At 39.3% G+C, this 17,448-nt stretch overlaps 1 protein-coding gene across 4 annotated transcripts in view; it reads left to right on the top strand.

The window, feature by feature from the left end:
• Positions 1 to 17,448, top strand: part of LOC6506053 (fibulin-2) — a 483,847-nt gene that overhangs the window by 325,534 nt on the left and 140,865 nt on the right. For all 4 annotated transcript variants that reach the window (XM_001966603.4, XM_032455788.2, XM_032455789.2 and 1 more), the window contains 2 exons: positions 1,142 to 1,592; positions 1,644 to 1,767. In XM_001966603.4, the coding sequence (XP_001966639.2) occupies positions 1,142 to 1,592; positions 1,644 to 1,767 (575 nt within the window). The remainder of the gene's footprint in view (positions 1 to 1,141; positions 1,593 to 1,643; positions 1,768 to 17,448) is intronic.

Raw genomic sequence — 17,448 nt, 5'->3', positions numbered from 1 at the left:
TCTATCCCCGATCAATCGGGAAATCCCTAACGTTGGTGTCTTTTTAAGTTTTACAGGTCAGTGAGTATTTATGCTAATATATACTCCTTATATATCAGTGTCATGCTATCATTTAAATTGGTATATTAAGGGCACTACACGACAGGATTGTCATTTAATTAAAGCCAAGTCTCTAGTAGAGTCAAAGGATCAGCAATCGAACCAAGCTATACCAAATCGATCATTGGTGAACAAGGCGACAACGGTCAGAAACCGAGAACAAGGAAATGAATGGGGTACTATTGCACCAAAATATTAATAGTCAGTCATATGCTAAATATAACAGGGAAATTGGAATCTGCAAAGAGAAGGAGTTCTTTCTCTTGATCGGGATCATTTACCACCCGACTAGATCTTGCCAGTTGCCATCACTCACGTTCTATAGCTTTACAAAATAATGACAGTTCAATGCAGTTCCACAGATACTCACTCCATCTTTCGGATAACACGGGTTTCTCTAGATCTAAAGACTTCCTTCAGAATCATTTTCATTCTAAAAGGGGCCTTAGAGCATCAGATCCAGCCACAGGGACTCCCACGCAATCATCACGAATAAAAGACGACGAATTAGAGGCTCGGGTACATCAACTTACCGAGATAAAAGAACAAAAAACGCAATATTAATTGGACCACCAGACAAAAATTTCTTACGCAGAATTAGCCATTTCAATCATCACACTGATAATGGTAAATACCTATATGTTGCAGCATAATCGATCCTTATGGACTCTTAGGATTAAAAAGGAAACCGGGGTGCGGGACCAACCATAAGGCATTTCACAATAGAGGTAATAGATGACTTTTCAACATCGGTTAATATGAAATTACAAAACATTATAAACAAAAAATTATCGGATAATTATAGTTTATATTTTTCCTGTTCTTATAAAAATCCTATTATAAAAAAAATGTGTAAAAATAAAAATTTGAAAAAAAAGTGCCAAGTCTGATCGTATAAAATTGTATATCTTTTAAATTTATCTGCCACTTAATTGCAAGGATACAGCAGATCTACTTCGATTCCTGATATCTAAAAATTTTTAATTTAATTTTTCAAATTTCTTTACTTACTTTCTTTCTATACTTCTTTCTATACTTACAGATATTGATGAGTGCGAGACTGGAGAACACAATTGTGGAGACAAACAAATTTGTCGTAATCGGAATGGTGGCTATGTATGCGAATGCCCCTTAGGACATGAACTTAAAAGGCTAAGAAATGGTGTTAAAAGCTGCGTAGATATTAATGAATGTGCAATAGATCATCGTTTATGTCCGTCAAATGCTTACTGTTTTAATACTATAGGTTCCTATTATTGTGAGTGCAAAACCGGTTTTGAAAAAAAAGTACAAAACACAAATAATTTTAAAAGCGCTTGTTTTGATATCGATGAGTGTAAGGTAATTCCGGGACTTTGTCAACAAAAATGTGTTAACTTCTGGGGTGGATATCGGTGCACATGTAATTCAGGTTACCAAATAGGATCCGACAACCGCACATGCGTTGACATAAATGAATGTGACGCTCATAAGGATTACAAATTATGCATGGGGTATGCGAATAGAAAATAGATATACCGTTTTATACTATCAAGCCATTCCAGATATTGCATAAATACGCCAGGATCATTTCAATGCTCCTGCCCTCGAGGATACACCTTGTCAACGGACTTGAGTACATGCCGTGATATAGATGAATGTGCCAGCGACCATGTATGCACAGGTCGGGTAAGTAAATCAATAAAACAGTTCTTTATTTGTAGCATATCAAAGTAACAAAAAATTGTTTTTATTGAACTAAAAAATATAATAAACCCCTCTTTGCACTTATTGCTTTAAATTTGCACTTGTTATATTTAAGTTTAAACTGTATAGTCAAATATTTACAACCACAAAAAAATATTTAGTTGTAGACTACACGGATATATTGTATTTATCCGTATTATAACTAAAGTTACCCGAGCGACGGCAATGTCCGATTACACAGGCCAACAGCAAAAAATCTCCACGCATAATTTCACCTGCTCTATAACCTTTAAGCTCCACAGAAACAAAGTCCGGAACAAAAATTGGTTCTATCACCCACAGTTTCCGCGGTACACCTAAGAGAAGAAATTGATCAAATTTTACAATATGTTGAATTATGTAGGCCGTGTAATGAAGATGACCATTATTGTTTCTAGTATATATCATTTTTGAAATGTATTTGTACCAACTAAAATTAAAAAATGGTATCTAGCAGTTACCATATCTTTGGAATACTCATCCAAAGTTGAAATCTCAGATTTTCTACATTCATTTTTGGTCTTCTATGATTTTTCTCCAAGCATTTTATGATGGAAGATTTTTATTTTCTTATTGAAATCGGTAGATCATACCAAGTTTTAATTTTGGATTTAAGGAAAAACTCGAAATAATTTTATTGAATTTATTATAGGTGGTTAAACAATATTTTCGTCAATTAAATTGGAGTTTTTAATCTCATATTTTCAAAAAGTCATTAGTTATCTACAATTTCTCTAAAGCTTTACTAAACAAGCTGAACCTGCAATAGATACGTTTTCAACATAGAAACAGTTTTGGATAGCTTATATTCCTTTTGACCATAACATCGGCACTCGTCACTGGATACTCAAAAGCTAAATACATTCCCATCGTTGATGGTCGAATTCTGGTATGGGAGGAGTTCGCGTTTGTCAAACACTCTGCGAATTCTTCGAAATATAGGCACATCGTAGAAGAGACCGATGGAATGTTCCCTCAGTCACATATGCAGAAACTCTTGATCTTTGATGTCGCTCATCCACACGACCTGCTCGGCTCATTGAGGATCCATCATAGAGAAGCCAGAAGCTTAGACTTCCTAGGAACAGCATTGAAGGTAGTGGCGGGAACATCGGACACTGAAGATTTTAAACAAATTTAATTTAAAGAATTTGAGCTTATAAATGCAACCAATAGGCAGGTAAATATCAATAATAAAGTACAAAACCAAATTAATAAAATGTCCACAAAATTTCCATCTTAGATCAAGCAGACCTAGAAGGTGTGTGGTTTGAAGAGTCCACCGAGCCCGCGATTAAAGATTTTTTGGCCGTATCGTCCGTTAAGATTCTACAATCCGATAACATTTTACACTTTATTATTAAGTTTCCTAAAATTAAGTCGGCTTGCAACAAAAACACTATTTTGCTAGAGGTAAAGACTTGCTCCACAACACCAGGGGTTACATTTTGCCGGCTGGCGCTAGGAAGGTCATGTGCCCAAGAGCTCCACACTGGAGGCCCAATATAAAATTCAGCCAAGCGATCTGCATCCCGTTACTCGTCGTCGATGGGATTGTAATTGTAAACGATCGCCCGGTTCGAGTAAGTGTGGACAATGGCACCGGTGTCCGTATACGGGGTACACACGTCATCACCTTTACCGAGAGTGCCACCGTCAACGAAACCTGATTTGTCAATCAAGCCCAGAAGAGGGCTTCCGGAGTTGCCAGCTCGACTTCACTGAACGTCACCATGGAACGCAATGTTCTCAACTTTCCATACCTTCACCGGTAAAGTGAACATATTAAAGAGTTCGGGAAGGAGAATACCATATCAGATGGTATTCATTGTGGGAGCAATATGCTGCGGTTTGATCTGTATCGGCTTAACCTATCGGCTTAACCCAGGCACGAAAAACTGCGGCCCAGCTAGAAAACAGATGATGGCTCAAATAAGGTCGGCCGAGGGCGGCCTCATTCTTGAAGGGGGAGTAGTTAACTAAAGTTAACCGCTCGACGGCAATGTCTGATTATCCAAGAGCTCGCTCTGGCTAAACTGCTGACACAGCGTCTGGTCGGATGCCCGTGCACAGCCGACGAACACTGCATATTTGCGAGGTCGCTATGAGATCCAATTTTTGTTAGCTTTAAGTCAGATTGTGTCTGAGCTTCGCTCAATAAAGACGTCTTAACATTTGTGACATCACCGACTGCAGCGAGGGATAATCTAACATATCCAAATACACTCTAATAAAATCTAATTTATATAAAAAGGTGAAGGAATCTCCGACCCCCAAAAAAAAATATATTAGCATCAACAGTTGTTCAAGCATTGAACACGATAAATATTCCAAAGATAGAATGTCAAGACTGGCATGGTTAAAGAACGATCTCCTACAGTCTAAAGAAATGCTTATGTGGTGAACTTGAAGCACTTAAGAAAGGGTCAAATAGCATGTCAGTGTGCAGTCCGTTGATAAGTAGTTAAATAGATTTTCATGTATCTTTTGTGTAAGAAAATTGTAAGAAATAAAAACAGTTTTCAGTTGAAACACATTGGAGTATAAGGGGCTCCTTTTATCAACAGTCGAATCAAAATGTCTGTCTGTATGAACGCGTGGATCTCAGGCTATATAATATATAATTTGTTTCAATGTGAGAAGTTTTTTTTTAATTTTTGCCATCCTTCTTCTTCTTCTTATCTCAAAGCGGACGGACGTGTTTTTTTTTTGTGCGCACTGCGTTGTCATAAAATTTGCTTATTAGATTTGCATAAACAATCGGTGTTTATTTCTATTCACTTAAAAAAAATAAAAATAATAAAATATTGCAATTCATAGATCCGTATCGCTTCGCGTGTGCAGTGATATATTTGGAGATAAAATAATAATTTTTTAAATTTTTCTTCCAAACATAGCCCTGCTCTTCTTCTTCATCTCTTACGGTGTTGTTCTATTCTATTGCTACTATTTCTCGCTCAATAGAGATTCTTATCTCTATTCTTTGCATTTTACTAACTCGCTGCTAACTGCTCTCTTCAATCTCCCCCTTTCGTTTCCCTGGTACAGTGGTACAAGGTTCATCAATATTATTAATAAATTGAATTAGTTATTGAAATTTTAATAATTTTTAATAAATTAATTATTTAAAATCTTAATAATTATGGAATTTAAATTGGTCTGTGCATTGAAGTCTTGTAATAAGACAATCTCGTCTTCCCAGCCTACCATCCATTGCTGGCTCTGTGAAAACATTTTACACGTTAAGTGTGCCGGGTTCAAGGCCTCAGTTTCGGATGCAATCTCGCGTAGGTCTGGTCTCCACTTTTGCTGTGACGGTTGTCGTGCTGTTCAGGACGAAATGAGATCGTTCATGAGGCAGACTAAAAGAGGTTTCAAGGAGTTGATTAGTAGCTTTCGAAAAATCAATGACCAACTCTGTGCGCTCGATACACAGTTTAGTAGTCTTCAACTACTAAACGAGTCTCCAAAGCGTAAAAAATCCTCTTTTAGTGATGTGCTTGTGGCGAATAATCTTCAGCCTGAGCCGGAGATCTTAAGCTCCGAAGTTTTTCCTAGTAGGTACACCACTTTTAGATGTGATAGAACTTTGCGAAGGGGAGGAGGAGTGCTAATTTCTGTAGACTCCAATTTCGCTTCTGAAGAGGTAAAATCACAAGAGTTTGGTGACATTGAATTTCTTTGCATCAAAATCACTTTGTCCGATCAATCTTTGTATGTTACCTGTTCGTACATACCACCTTCGTCCGAACCGCCAACATACTGGCAACATTTGTCCGCTATTCGTTTGGTTTTCGATCGTCTGTCTGATGGTGACCAGCTGATAGCTCTGGGTGACTTTAATATCCCAGAACTTATGTGGTCAAATGTTGATAATTCACCGTCTTTACAGCTTAACTCCCACCATGACTTCCCTGAGGGCATGTTCGACATGTCACTCGGGTAAATTAACCACGTTAGAAATTCTTTAGGTCGGCTGTTGGACTTATGTTTCGTTTCTGATCCTGATGGAATTACTCTTTCCAGAACTTTGCCCCTTTCTGACCCTGAGGATCCATATCATCCCACTCTTGAGCTTTCAATTGAAAACAACTGCTTAATTGACCTTAAGTCTACACTTAAATCTCATAAAGTTCGTTTCTTTCGTAAGGCTGACTTTATGAAATTAAATAAGTTAATTTCGGAATTTGATTGGTCTGATTTACTGGCATGGGATGATATAAACTTAGCATTACAAAAATTTTATTTCACTGTAAACTCATTTTTTGACGCTTGTGTGCCGTTGAAATATCCGTCCGCTTCAACGAATCCGCCTTGGTATACAAGGCATCTTAACAACTTAAAGAATAGTATGAGTAGACTTTTGAATAAACATAGATTATCTGGCTGTACAGTTAGTTATTCTAGATACTTAGTAGCCCGGTCCAATTTCACCGTGCATACGCAGAATGTTATAGGAAATATATTCGCCGCTGCAGGATTCAGTTTACTCAGGATCCGAAGCAGTTTTATAACTTTGTGAACACTAAGCGTAAACATGTATCTTTTCCCCCACTGCTTACGTTTGAGAACTCTTATGCGAAGACTAATCAGGCAATGGCCGATCTCTTTGCACAGTATTTTCAAACTACGTATTCACCTAGAAGAAGCTCAGCCTTACACTTATGATATCCAATCAGCCAATCTTATATTTCGCCCATCTTTCGATAAAAGTGGCGTGTTATCGGATCTTCTTAAGATCAAGCCCGTGTATTCGCCAGGCCCTGATGGAGTACCAGGCTGTGCTCTGAAGAACTGCGCCGAGGCACTGTGCAAACCGCTCGTTAAACTCTTTAATCTATCGCTGGAAACTTCGATCTTTCCCCTTATGTGGAAGGAATCCTTCATTATTCCGCTACATAAAAAAGGGAAAAAATCCGACGCTGCGAATTATAGAGGCATCTCTAAATTGTCAGCAATTCCAAAGCTGTTTGAAAAACTTATCACTCCACATTTGCAACACCTATGTAGTTCAATAATAACTCCGTGCCAGCATGGCTTCATGAAGCGCCGCTCCACCACTACCAACTTATTGGAGCTAACATCTTTTATCACGGATGGCTTCCGGAATGGCTTACAAACAGACGTCATTTACTCTGACTTCAGTAAAGCATTTGACTCTGTTAACCATTCGCTTCTTATAAGTAAACTCAGTCTTTTGGGATTCCCGACTGATCTTATCTGGACTTCGAGCTACTTATCTGGGAGAACCCAACGTGTTTTCTTTAAAGATGTTACCTCGCGTTTAGTCCGCGCCACATTAGGGGTGCCCCAAGAAAGCCATCTTGGACCCCTACTTTTTACTCTGTTTATTAACGACTTGCCCCTTGCCTTAACTAATTCACTTATACTTATGTACGCTGATGATGTTAAGCTATGCCTTCAGTATAAATTCACTAGCGCCCAGTCTAGACTTCAATCCGATTTGGATAAACTTCAAAATTGGTGTTTAGCAAATAACCTAAAGCTTAATGGATCGAAATGTAAACTTATGTCTTTTTACCGATCTAGTCCTCACCAGGCTTTCTCTATGGGAACGCCTTAGAACGATTAACTCAGGTTAACGATCTAGGTGTCCTATTAGATTTGAAACTTAAATTTACCGACCATATATCTACCATGGTTAATAAAGCTATGGGTGTGCTTGGTTTTATTAAAAGATGGTCAAAAGAATTTAATGACACGTACATAACTAAAACGTTATATACATCACTGGTCCGTCGGATTCTTGAGTAGGGATCGTGTGTCTGGAGTCCCCAATATGGAGTACACCAAGATCACATTGAATCTGTACAAAAAAACTTCCTTACTTTCGCTCTTAGGGAACTCAACGCTCTTAGCCGATCCTCATGAAATTTGGCAAATCAAATTCTTTTGTCCAAAATAGAATCTGTACCAAATCCCATCTTTCTAACTTAAAAAACACCAAAGTTATGCCAATTCCGATCGTTCTATGACAGCTATAGGATATAGTCGGTCGATCCTTATAAAATTGTGTACACAAGATATTTTGGTCAAACGTAACATGTGTGGAAAGTCTCAACCCTCTAACTTAAAAAACACCAAAGTTATAGCATTTCCGATCAATCAGTTATATGGCAGTTATAGGATATAGTCGGCCGATCCCGGCCGTTCCGACTTATATACTATCTGCAAGGAAAAAACGGATGTGTGCAAAGTTTCAACTCGATAGCTCCAAAACTGAGAGACTAGTTTGCGTAGAAATCGACAGACAGACAGTCAGACGGACAGACGGACATGCTTATATCGACTCAGGAGGTGATCCTGATCAAGAATATATATACTTTATAGGGTCGGAGATGTCTCCTTCACTGCGTTGCACACTTTTGACCAAAATGATAATACCCTCTGCTAGGGTATAACAAAAAAAATACAAGCTGAATAAAATTTTTTTTGACCACCAAAAAGTGAAAACTCAAAAAAACTCGAAAAAAGTGGAAAAATTAACTAAATAAAATTTAAAAAAAAAAAACAAGAACATAAGCAAGAAGAGTAAAAGTGAAAAAATTAAATTAAAAAAAACTAGAACACAAATCGAATATTAAAAAAAAAAAATAAAATATTTTTAAATACAACTATAAAAAAAAACCAAAAATTTGTACTTCAAACAAACAAAGGAAACTAAAGTGAAGCACCGCAGGAACAAAAAATTCGGTAGAAGACCCCTCACACAAAGGAAAAGGACCGGAAAGAAAGGAAAAAAAGCAATCTCATCAGAAGAACACCAAAAAATCACACACGTGAGATAGATTATTGTTTAATTTTATAAAAAAAAAAACCACATCAATGTAAATCCTATTTTTACAAACAAACTTTTTTTTATATATTTTTTTCTATTGTGTTTTTATATATTATATTTTTCCTTTTTTATCTCTCTTAAAATAATGCTATATATTTTATATAATATACCAATCTAAATTAAAGTTCGAAAAAAAAAAATTGTCTGCTGTTTTGCTAAAGAGTGATTGATAAATACTGGAAGAATTAATAAACGCTTTAAGAAATTTCAAAATGACAGACTCAAACGGTCCATCTACTAGCCATAGCGCTAATTTAAGCCGACAAACACCTGAACAAACATTAACATCAGACCTAATTGTCCGATTGATAGCTAATAACTTAACACCACTACATGAGGAAATTAAAAATTTACGTTCTCCCTTGGATTCCAAATCCAACTTAGTGACCGAATTCCAAATCGAACAGATTGACGATACCATACCATGCGACGAAACATTAGAGATAGTCAAATCCGTTCCCCAATTCTCTGGAAATCAAGATAATTACGTAGCTTGGCGAGAAGCCGCGGAAACGACAAGGGGACTCTATGTCCGCAAAAGCCGTCGGTACTTTGTAGCCCTAATCATTTTAAGAAACAAGATAGTAGGAAAAGCAAACGACGCTTTAAGGGGTTAGGCCAGTGTAGAATCCGAAAAAAGGGTCAATTTCACGAATTTTTTTTGGCGAACAGGAACACTTTAAAGGAATGCAGCTTTCAGCACTTTATTAATAATATTTCGAATATTTTCAAAAATTTTGGTTATTTAAATGTGCTGCGAGGTGGCGCTGTAGTCGTTAAAGTCATGGCACCTACGGAGTGAAGTGGTTTGCGGGCGGACTCGATTTGCAGCCAGAGGTATTTCTAGAACAAAATGGATGTAGGTTTCATAAACTTGAATATTCAAACTAGTGAAGTACCTGTCCGATTGTAAAAATATTGATTTCTGACAAAATGGTCTGATTTTTAGGCAAAAATATCAAACATAATCGTTAATTACAAAAAAACTTTTAAAGATAAAAATAAATCTCCAGGTACTTCACTAGAAAAAAGTAGGTAAAAGAAGCTACGAAAAGAATCGAATCAATCAGTCATTTGAAATATGATTTTCGTGTCCGCCCGACTTGATAAACATGGTTTTGAGATCGCGCCGCTGTACAGCACGCGCGAGCAGCCGGTAGCGCGCAGGTAGTCCCCTAGTTTTTGACCCAAAATATTGCGGAAAAAAGTGTTTCCGGGTATGAAGCCAATTGTACCGACTTCGTTGGACTCTAAACTATCATTTAAGATAAAAAAAAATTCATTTTTTGAAACCGCTACAGTGGCCTAACCCCTTAACAAACCACGGAACCGTTTTAAACTTTGACGCTATTTTGGCTAGACTCGATTTTGTCTTTAGCGACAAGAGGCCAATCCACATAATTGAACAAAAACTAAGTGTCCTTACACATAACAGATTTTCGGTTATGGACTTTTATAATTTGGTTAGTAAAAAGTTAACTTTTCTAATAAATAAAACCATAATGACGTACGGGAAAGAAAATCCCATAACTACAGAAGCAAACCTCAGACATAGACAAAACGCCTTGAGGGTATTCATAACTGGCCTAAACGTCCCAATTTCTGGCATGTTATTTTCCCTAAATACCCCAGACTTACCAAACGCTCTAGCTAGAGTTCAAGAAATACACCGAATGATTAATGATGAAATCATTAGACCCAGCAAAAGTCCTTACAACTCACCCGTACACAATATCTACAATATCAAAAAAGGTACAAATGAAGATGGAACCTTTAAGCATAGACTATGCATCGATTTCAGAAAACTAAACCTTAGCAAAATTCCAGATAGATACTCCATGCAAGATCCGACAGTTATTTTATCAAATCTAGGAAAAGCTAAATACTTTAGTAATATAGACATAGAATCAGGTTTCCACCAAATTTTTATGAAAGAATCAGACGTAGAAAAAACTAGACACCATATCGAATTACTCAATTCCCAAAAATATCGGAGAGCTGCGCATCTTTCTGGGCCTCACTGGATATTATAGAAAATTTGTAAAAAACTATGCAACCATTGCCAAACCCCCGACTAGATTGTTAAAAGGCTCCAATGGAAAAATTTCCAAGAGGATGTCAAAAAATTTTTCAATTACTCTTGACGAGACTGCAACACAGGCATTTAATGAACTCAAAGAACACCTAATTTGCCAAATAGAACTAGTCCAACCAGACTATTCAAAACAATTTACATTAACAACTGACGCATCTGACTTAGCTATAGGAGCAGTACTTTCTCAGGACGGATACCAATTATCAGGAGTATCAGGAATGGAAATATATACGGACCATCAACCGCTCTCATATGCAATTTCGGATAAAAACCCAAATGTGGAAATAAAACGATGGTTTAATTACATAGAAAGCTTCAGCCCAAAAATTTTGTATAAGCCTGGTACTACCAATGTAGTAGCAGACGCACTGTCCCGAATTGAAATAAATAATATTACAGAAAAAGAAGATGTAGAGTCCACGGATTACGGCACCCAACACTCAGCCGAAAGTAGCTTTAGTAACATTATAGGCGAAACAAAAAAACCCCTTAATCAATTTAAACAACAACTTTTAATAGCAAAGGGAAAATTCACAATTCATGAACAGATAAATATATTTGAAAACAAACGTCATATTATTGAATATGATCAACCAGAGAACTTAGTTGCAGTTCTTAAAGAATATCAAACCAAACCAAACCAAACCAATATTAATACAGGGATTCATTGTACTCCTGAACTGTTGTACGAAATCCAAGTCCAATTAAAAAATAACTTCATTAATAAATTTGTATATACAAAAAGTTTTGTTGTAGACATAACAAATAATGACGATAAAGCAATAATTATAGAGGAAACACACTGTCGCACCGAGCGCACCGAGGATTAGATGAGAATTATAAACAAATAACCAGATTAAACTATTGGCCGAATCTGTACAAAAAATTAAAAGAATATATAACAAATTGTGAAATTTATAATACAAACAAATATAACAAAAACCCGACTCAAATACATATTGGAGAAGCCCCCATTTCAAAAATAGAAGGCCAACACTTACATATTGACATTTTTTCGCGCAAAACCCAACCTTCTTAACTTGCATTGATTCCTATTCCAAATACCTCGTTGTAAAACAAATTACTAACAAAAAAAATATTGATTTGAAAGTTTATGAAATACTTCAAACATTTCCCCAAGTTAAAACGGTTATGACAGATAACGAACCTAGCTTTACATCAGCACAATTTAAATCCTTCCTACAGCGTTCTGGTATTTCAATCCATTACGCAGACCCCAGACATAGCCTTTCGAAAGGACAAGTTGAAAGAGCCCATTCAACCCTAGCTGAGATAGCTCGTTGTGTTAAAGATGAGTACCGTCTCCTAGAATATCCCGAAGTTATTATAAGAGCAGCAAAAAGCTACAATATGACAATTCATTCAGTAACAAATCAAAAACCATACGACACTTTATTTAACAAAATAGATCACAGTGACTTACCATTAAAACTACAAACAGCACAAACTAAAATGTTAGATTATCATAATAAAAACAAGAAAGGAAAGCTAACTTCGGGCGGAGCCGAAGTTGATATACCCTTGCAGTTCAGTCGCAGTCCGCTAGGTGGCGCCACCCATCTTATTTTATTAGATATATAGCGGATCGTATATAGTCGGCCGATCCTTATGAAAATTGGCAGATCAGATTTTTTTTCCCAAAATAAAATCTGTACCAAATCCCATCATAAAACTTAAAAACTTAAAAAACACCAAAGTTATGCCAATTTCGATCGTTCTATGACAGCTATAGGATATAGTTGGCCGATCCTTATGAAATGTTGTACATAAGATATTTTGGTCAAACGTAACATGTGTGGAAAGTCCCAACCTTCTATCTTAAAAAACACCAAAGTTATGGCATTTCCGATCAATCAGTTATATGGCAGGTATAGGATATAGCCGTTCCGACTTATATACTGCCTGCAAAGGAAAGAAAGATGTGTGCAAAGTTTCAACTCGATAGCTTTAAAACTGAGAGACTAGTTTGCGTAGAAACAGACAGACAGACAGACGGACAGACGGATAGACGGACATGCTCATATCGACTCAGGAGGTGATCCTGATCAAGAATAGAAGACTTTATAGGGTCGGAGATGTCTCCTTCACTGCGTTGCACACTTTTGACCAAAATTATAATACCCTCTGCAAGGGTATAAAAACGAAAACGATAAATGCATGCATTTTTTTCAACGTTATAAATTCGAGTATCTATTCATATCAACAAAAACTTAAGCCTAGCTTATCTAGTGCGGCGAAGCGGGGCGAATTCATGGGAGAGCGCAAGTGAGAGCTTTACTTGCGCTCCCGCTCCGCCCTAAACTAACTTATACTAGACTTCATAACATTTCACCTAATTATCTACATTAATTATACACCGGCCCCGTTGAAGCCCTTCCTTAGGCTTCAACTACTGGCAACCTCGCCAGCTTGTGGACTGCTCTCCTGAATACTGCTCCTATTCTGGTCCTGACGTCGGCGACCCTGACCCTTCCGTCCGCGCCGGCGTGAGTCTCGACGACTCTGGCGGTGATCCACTGCTGGGGCGGCTGGTTGTCCTCGGCGACCAGGACCAGATCGCCCTTCCTGGCGTCCTCCTGCTCCCGCTGCCACTTCGATCGCGCCTGTAGGCCCAAGACGTACTCCCGGGACCAACGCTGCCAAAACATTTGCTTGATTGACGAGACAAGCCGCCATCGCCGCAAGCACGTTAGACCCTGCTGGTCCGGGGTCCGCGGTGCTGGTGGGGCCCGGGAGTCAACGCCTCGCCGTCGCTTGGGTCCTGACTGAGGGCGCCCAGCGGCCTCGAGTTCAGGACGGCCTCGACTCCAACGAGGACGGTCTGCAGCTCCTCTGCGGTCAACTTCGCGCTGCCCACCGCTCGTAGGAGTAGGTGCTTTGCAGACTTCACACCTGCCTCCCATAGTCCGCCCATGTGCGGGGCCCGCGGCGGTATGAATGCAAATACGCATCCTTTTCTTGATGCGTATTGCCGCAGCTCGATTTGGTGCCGCAGTGCCGCGAAGTGGCGACTCGCTCCGACGAAGTTCGTCGCGTTGTCGCAGTGCACGATCTGCGGACATCCTCGGCGCCCAACGAACCTTTGGAAAGCCAATAGAAAGGAATCAGTTGACAAATCGGAAACTACTTCTAAATGTACTGCTTTAGACGCCAAACAAACAAACAGGGCATTGTAGGACTTGTATGGTGGCCTACCACGAATTTTCAATGTCGTCTCAATAGGGTCACAGAAATCCACGCCACATATGGAAAATGGGCGGAGAGCACGAACTCGATCTAAGGGTAAATCTCCCATGATTTGAGTCATCAGATGAGGCTTGTACTATCTGACTGCAGACTTCCTGCGCGTTTACTATCCAAACGCGCTGTCGCAAGAGACTCACTAGTGCTCGTGGACCCACATAAAAATACGACTCGTGGAAGTATCGGACGTAGCTCTAAACAAATTTAGAGCGCTTCGTCAACAATACTGGAAACTTGGCATCGTAAGAAATAGGAGCATTAGCTAGTCGCCCCCTGACCCGCAACAACGAAAAGGTAAGCCCTGCCTGAGAGGTTTCATGGACAAACGGACTTAGCTTCTTTAGGCTTGGGCTAACAACAAAATTTGTTCGAATATTTTTAATTTCCTCTTGATACTCGTGCTCTTGGACTATCTGGACAATTTTATTAAAAGCTTCTTCATATTCCACAGGTGAAGGTACATTATCAGAAGTAACTACTAATTTTTTACACTTCTTTATAAAGCGGACCATGTAAACGAACACTCGCAGCAGTTTTAAGTGAGAGGAAAATCCTTCTATCACTTCCAACAAATATGAGGTAAAGACCATTGCAGTCAGTCCGACTGCATTCTTCTTTGCTTCCATCTGCAAGATCTCTGGTGACGGATCAAACCGGGGGCCCGTTGGCAACTTATCTTCCGGCTCCGTTAAAAACGATGGACCTGTGAACCAGATTGATTCTATCGTTTCCTTTACGTCTCCACCTCTTGACACAATATCTGCCGGGTTCTGTTTAGTTGGTACATGCCGCCACGTGCTATCCTCTGAACACTCTAGAATCTCAGCATCTCTATTTGATAAGAACGTTGGCAACGACGATGGATGGGAACGAATCCAATGAAGACAAACTTCCGAATCTGACCAATATACACTTCGTTCGATTCTTGCTTTGATAAGAGGTTTTATTTTGCGACAGAGGTCCGCGAGAAGGTGAGCGGCACATAACTCAAGACGGGGGAGCGTCTTTGTCTTGAGCGGCGCTACTTTCGACTTTGCAGTCAACAATGAGACTTTACTACCTTCTGCAGATTTGCAACGGATATAGACGCAGGCTCCATAGGCTCTCATCGATGCGTCAGAGAAGGCATGAATTTCAATTGGTGACATTGGCTCACTCATCACAAATCTCGGTATTGAGATCTCTTCTAACTGTGGCAAGGCAAGCTGAATTTTGTTCCATACGGTTTCCAAGTGGAGTGGAATGGACTCATCCCAATTTAGCTTATTAAGCCAAAGTTCCTGTAACAGGATCTTTCCTTTAATAAGGATCGGGCTTAATAAGCCCGAAGGGGGGGGGGGGGGGGGGGGGGGGGGGAATAATAAGGGGGTCGAAAAGCTTTGACGTCACCGAAAGAATATTCCGCTTAGTCGCCCTTTGACCCATGACTGACATATCAATTTCGAATTTATATACATCATCTTTAGGAACCCAAACGATTCCTAATGTTTTTGTCAGCTCTGAGTCCGAAAGTGTTATTGGCTTAACCGTGCCCTCGGATGCAGTAACTTTAGGCGAGTTTGAAAACCACTTGCTCAATTCAAACCCAGCGTTTTAAAGAACCTGAGTTACTTCAGACTTAATTGTCTTTAGCTCCTCCACGCAACCAGCACCAGGAATGTATTTTTCGCGGATTCACTCAACCTCTTCATACACCTTATGGCCAGGAATGGGGCTGGTGCAGTGCCATAAGTAACGGTGTTGAGCTTGCACAATTTCAAGGACTCAGAAGGGTCTTTTCTCCACACTATCAACTGGTATCGTCGATCTGCTTCATTTACCATTCACTTGACGATACATCTTTTTTATGTCGGCTACCAGAGCGAATTCGTTTAGCCGAAACCTAAGAAGAGTTGAGTAAAGCTCTTCCTGAATCGTTGGAGCCACCATCAACAACTCATTTAAACACTTCTGTGTGGATGTCTTGCAGGACGCATCAAAAACGACTCGGAGTTTGGTAGTTGTACTTTGCGGCCGCATGACACACTGGTGGGGTATGACGTAGTGTGGAGAATCAAGAACGTCATTGCTTGCAGGGGACATATGGGGATTCGTATTCTTCCATAGGGATTCGTATTCTTCCATAAATTCCAAGTACATTTTATTTAAGTTCGGATCTCGAGATAATCTCCTCTCGAGCGACAGAAATCGGCGTTTGGCTATCTCGAATGAGTTGCCCAAAACGCTTGGATCCGACTTAAATGGAAGTTTAACTTCAAATCGACCAGATGGCAGTATTCTTGTAGTCTTCCGATAATGTTCCTCACATATCTCTTGTTCTGGCGACAACATCTTTTTAGAAGATGGAACTTCTTCCAACGACCAGAATTTTTTCAAGCTCCAATTAGCATATCTATCCGCTGAGGTTTGTAAAAATATGGGTCTGCTAACGGCAGGTTCTTTGGTAGGGTCCAATCTTTTACGTTCACTGACTGGTCAGGGTGATAGCCTGAAATGGTTTTCAAAACCCAAAAGTCGAACGGAAACTCGCTACCATTGACTCTCGACTTCACCACGGTGTGTATCTTTTTCTTAACTTGTGAATTAGTTTGACCAATTCCAAGCAAGTTGATGCACGATTCCTCCCTACGGATCTGTAAGCGTTGAGCAAGATCTTCTGTAATAAAATTCATTTGTGACCCTGAGTCAAGTAATGCTCGGGCCAAGATATGCTCACCATTTTTTGTTTTGTAACAAAACCTTTTCTACAGACGCCGCATGCAAAGCATGTGAAGTAGAAGGGCCATCATTCTTTAACTCTGGAGGAGGATTTTGTGTGGGTGGTGGTAATGCTAAGTTATTTTCGGTCACTGTAAATCGGTGCAGAAGTTTATGGTGCGATCTTGAACAGATTTGACACCTGGTCGATTTACAATTCGCTACCGTGTGACCTTTTCGCAGACAATTCAAACATAGGGAGGCTGATTTAACAAACTCAAACCTTTGCATTACAGCAAGGCGAGCGAATGGACTGCACTGGGTCAAAAAATGGTTGTTAGCGTTACAATAACTGCAAGCTGGTTTGGCGTTGGTAGAAAAACAAGCCAACGAAGTTCTATTCAGTTGCTTGCTGAACCCAGTTCTTTCTTATTTTGGTTTGCCAGTCTCTTCAGCGGACAGATGCTGGTATCTACGATTTAGCATTTTTTCGATATCGGACCACAGCGGCAATTCCTCATAATCCAGTGACACTTCCCATTTGTTTGGTCACTGGATCCACTCTACTCAAAACTAAATGAATAATCATTGAGTTTGCAATTTTAGTATCATCTCCTATGGATAATAGTGATCCATAAATTGATGACACAGTGTCGATGAGACCCCTCAACGACGACGCAGACGACTGGGAAATTTTCGAAAGGCTGAA

This window comes from Drosophila ananassae, assembly GCF_017639315.1.
Source record: "Drosophila ananassae strain 14024-0371.13 chromosome 4 unlocalized genomic scaffold, ASM1763931v2 tig00000061, whole genome shotgun sequence".
Classification (NCBI taxonomy): Eukaryota; Metazoa; Arthropoda; class Insecta; order Diptera; family Drosophilidae; genus Drosophila; species Drosophila ananassae.
This window is presented reverse-complemented; position numbering and strand designations above follow the sequence as displayed.